The sequence below is a fragment of the Sinocyclocheilus anshuiensis genome, unplaced genomic scaffold (genome assembly GCF_001515605.1).
Source record: "Sinocyclocheilus anshuiensis isolate Anshui unplaced genomic scaffold, SAMN03320099.WGS_v1.1 scaffold106, whole genome shotgun sequence".
NCBI classification, from domain to species: domain Eukaryota; kingdom Metazoa; phylum Chordata; class Actinopteri; order Cypriniformes; family Cyprinidae; genus Sinocyclocheilus; species Sinocyclocheilus anshuiensis.
Window position 1 is genome coordinate 1,031,544 of NW_015542347.1, and position 3,869 is coordinate 1,035,412.

Sequence of the window (3,869 nt, forward strand, 5' to 3'; positions counted from 1 at the left end):
CGCTTCCTGTCACCTCTAAACTATCCTATCACAATAAAAAAAGACAAAAAGAATTAGAAGTTATTTTGCCTAAAAAATACACGAATGTGACATTCATAGTCAAAACTAGGGCTGGGTAAAAAATATCGATATCTCGATATTAATCGATTCTCATTTTTACAGAACGATATCGATTCTTAAATCCCAAGAATCGATTAGTCTAGCCAATAGATGGAACATTGAAGGGCACTTCCCATCCAAAATATCACAATAAGCATTGTGCGTTGGTACTTTTAATATGAAACAAAGTCTCAGATTTCAAATTCTGTCCATTGTATTGCAATATTCAAACAATAAATGCCATTTTGGCGCTGTTTAGTCTGGAGTGACAGATCGCTGTAGCGCCTCAGTTCAACAGACGCAGCAGCGCGAGGCGCACGTGAACTGATCATCTCCTCCACATTAATACCAGCTTCGGCACAAAATAAACATGACTAAACATCCAAAGATAAGTTAAAAGAAAGAGTACAACTTTACAATCCGTATCCTGTCTCATGTAATCGCTCAATCAGTGTTTCAGCCGCGCAGAGATGTCGTCTTGTAAACAATGTCACATTTACCTCAGAAAAACATATTTGGTGACCATAAACTCATTAGTCAGCTAGAAAAATAAACTGTAGAGAGGGGGCCTTTTGCTAAATATATGCACCATATAACATATTCCTTATAAATTTTACTGTTCTTCAATGTTTAATTTATCTTTGAATAAATCCATCAAGTTTTTATGACAGCCACCATTATGTTTATATTTAAAAAAAAACTAATTGAAGTAGAAATATTATTATGTAATTGTAACTTTATTATTTTAAAACTTCATTAAGCGTAATTTTAACAAATCAGTCAATTTTAACCTTCAATATTATAGTAATGTAGTACAAAGTGACTCTCAAGTATATTTTACAGCATTAGTTGAGAGATTTTTTTTTCCTTGAGAAAATTTGGCATGTACTGTACCTGATATATTTCCAAAATAATCGATATTGAATCGAATAGAATTGGTAATCGAATCGAATCGAATCGCAAGCTTGTGAATGAGAATCAAATCGAATCGTGAAATTTGTGTCCAAACCCAGCCCTAGTCAAAACCACCACCTACCTACCTTATCGAATGCTGGATAGATGGCACGTAGTTCTGTTAACCAGCCGTAGGGCATGTGACCAACCGGATATGTTGCTGTGAGTACTGCCACCGCCTAGCAAACACACACAATTCTGTTAGAACAGGCTGCTGTGTGTTACTGTTGACTCTAGAACATATTAGCACCCATCAGTACTCACTTCGGTTGATGCAGCACTGCCTTTGAGGTCCCGAGAGACAAACAGATTGACAATGGGCCTGCTGATGCGCTGAGTGGCCAAAATGAGGGCAAGTGGCCACCAGAAACTTAGCATCTTCCTTACAGTGGTGTCGCCCTGGAAGTGAACAAAAGTACTCTGAGTATAGGATGCAACTTTATGAATATTCAGTGAAAGTCTTCTTGATAATCATACCCCCTGTTCGATGCTGCTTGACTCAGGAATATTGTCGTGGACGTTACAGTAGTAGCCCAGTCCTACGATAGTGAACCGCACCAGAGCTCCCATGTACAGAGAGAGAATGGGAATGAGAAGAGGCTCTAAACATTCCAGGTTACTCTGGAGAAGAATCGCCACAAATGTTATCTGCAGGCAAACAGAAGAGTCAAGAATCAATTAAATATTGGGCAAGTTTAAGTACATGTTTAAACACATGACAAACATTCAAAAATATGTATGCATTCAATAGTTAAAAGAAAAGAGATACGCTGTTGCTGCTACATGCTATGCAAATCTGCAATGCAAAATGAGTGCTCAATATAGCCCTTTGGCAGGTAGCACATCTAAAATAAAAAGGGATTTGCATATACATGATGTGCCAAAAATTGTATAGATGTTAAACTATTTAATATTAGTTTAATTAAATCATGTTAGTTTAATAATATTTTAAATACAAAAATGTTTAAATGCATTAAAATATTTAAATGTCATGTGTTTTACAGTCGTGTTGTGCCTATATCACTATTTTCTTACAATAACTTATTTTTAAAAATTAATGTTATATTTTCATTTTTACTTATTTATACTACCATTCAAACGTTTGGTCAGTGCTTTTTTGTTTAGAAATGAATACTCTTATTCAGCAAGATTACATTAAATTGTGAATCAAAAAATCAAAAGTGACAGTAAAGACATTCATAATCTTACAAAATTATTTTATTTTAAATAAATGCTGTTATTTTAAATGACTAGGCCTAAACTTATGTGATTTCTTTTGAGCTCTTTGTGAAACTAAACAAATGATTAAATTCAGTTGATTCATTTGAATAGTCAGATATTTTCTTTGCTGCCGGAGCAGTGTTTATTTCTGCATTGTAAATGCATTTCAATTTATTATATTTTTAATAACAACTTCTCTTAATCTTCAGCAGAAAAGTGAACTGTGCCGACTCACAAACTCTGGATCAAATCCTGAGTTGACAAAGAATGTTTATATCAAGCGCTGTGAGCCTGCTGAACCTGATCGAAACCAAGCTGGATTTGTTTGGTTTTGTCAAATCTAAACCTAATCTGAAACATGCATGCAACAGCCATTGTTGAGCATTAGATTTTTTTTTTAAATCATACCAAACTCAAACGTTTGAACACTAGTGTGTATACCATTTGCCATTTTACATTGTTTTGATACTATTGTTTATTTTAATCATATCTTTGTGGGCTATAAATAAGGCAAATAAGGCAATTCGTTAGAAATAAGGCAATTTGCCCATTCAAGGTCAAAGACAATTACAGTGCAGGGAAGCAGTAATTTTCCTTTACTTGTTATAATAAATTTAATCAGAAGGCTAACTAAACATCAAGAAAGACACAACTAAGAATATTTCATTAACTCTGCTCAGTTGTAACATCACTTTATCTCTTGCTTCCTGCTTTTTCTCTGCCTCTTTGCTGATAAAAGACTTAACAAAGGTCTATCATTTGAATATCAGACAAAAATCTAACATTTAAAATGCAACACTTTTTTCCAATTGTGGCACAAGGGGAGATGACAGGAACTTAGCACACAACAGTTTTAAAGAGGGCTACCTGTGCAACAACATCAGAGATAGAGGCAGATCCCACTAGCAGGCTGTACTTGTGCTTGAGGAGGATGCCAGCATGAATCCACGCCTTTGGAGCAAAATTAAATCAGTACAAATGAAAAAAGTATGTACCATTCTACTTTTGACTATTTCTGCAGTATGCATACTGTGCACCGTAGGTGAATTGTCTGCATGCATGGAATACCACATGGAAACTATAATTGCCAACAATGGCAGTATACAGAATATAGTGATCAAAAGTCTGAATACCACAATACAATGCACTCAATGTGATCCTCCATTTGCATTTTGTAATAACAAAAGTACAGGTGCATCTCAATAAATTAGAATGTCGTGGAAAAGTTCATTTATTTCAGTAAGCCTATTAACTGCAATTTTTACACCTCTTGTTTGACTCTTGTTTTTACATAGCTCATACGCCTTACTATTTCACATACTAACAGGCAAAACTGTACGTAAGCAAAGTATGCAACAAAAACTTCCAATATTCTTATCCAAAAGATGATCTTGAATCTCCTGTTAAAAGTTATATTATGAGGTTCATACTCACCATTGCATCTAACAATGGAAATACTGCGAGGTACAGGAATGCCTTTCTTGTCTTGCTTCCTACTGAATCATCCACATGGTGGAGCTTATTTATGATGTAGTAGCCCAGATCTGTGTAAGCTGGGGAAATGTGACAGTTTTTAATAAAGGCTTTCACATTAC

The 3,869-nt window shown here is 34.9% G+C and overlaps 1 protein-coding gene across 1 annotated transcript in view; it reads right to left on the reverse strand.

The window, feature by feature from the left end:
- LOC107691448 (progressive ankylosis protein homolog B-like) overlaps positions 1–3,869 on the reverse strand; it is an 11,513-nt gene that overhangs the window by 6,426 nt on the left and 1,218 nt on the right. The window contains exons 2-6 of the mRNA XM_016490042.1: positions 3,709–3,827; positions 3,142–3,225; positions 1,531–1,701; positions 1,318–1,452; positions 1,140–1,232 (exon numbers count right to left, since the gene is read on the reverse strand). Coding sequence (XP_016345528.1) covers positions 1,140–1,232; positions 1,318–1,452; positions 1,531–1,701; positions 3,142–3,225; positions 3,709–3,827 — 602 coding nt within the window. The remainder of the gene's footprint in view (positions 1–1,139; positions 1,233–1,317; positions 1,453–1,530; positions 1,702–3,141; positions 3,226–3,708; positions 3,828–3,869) is intronic.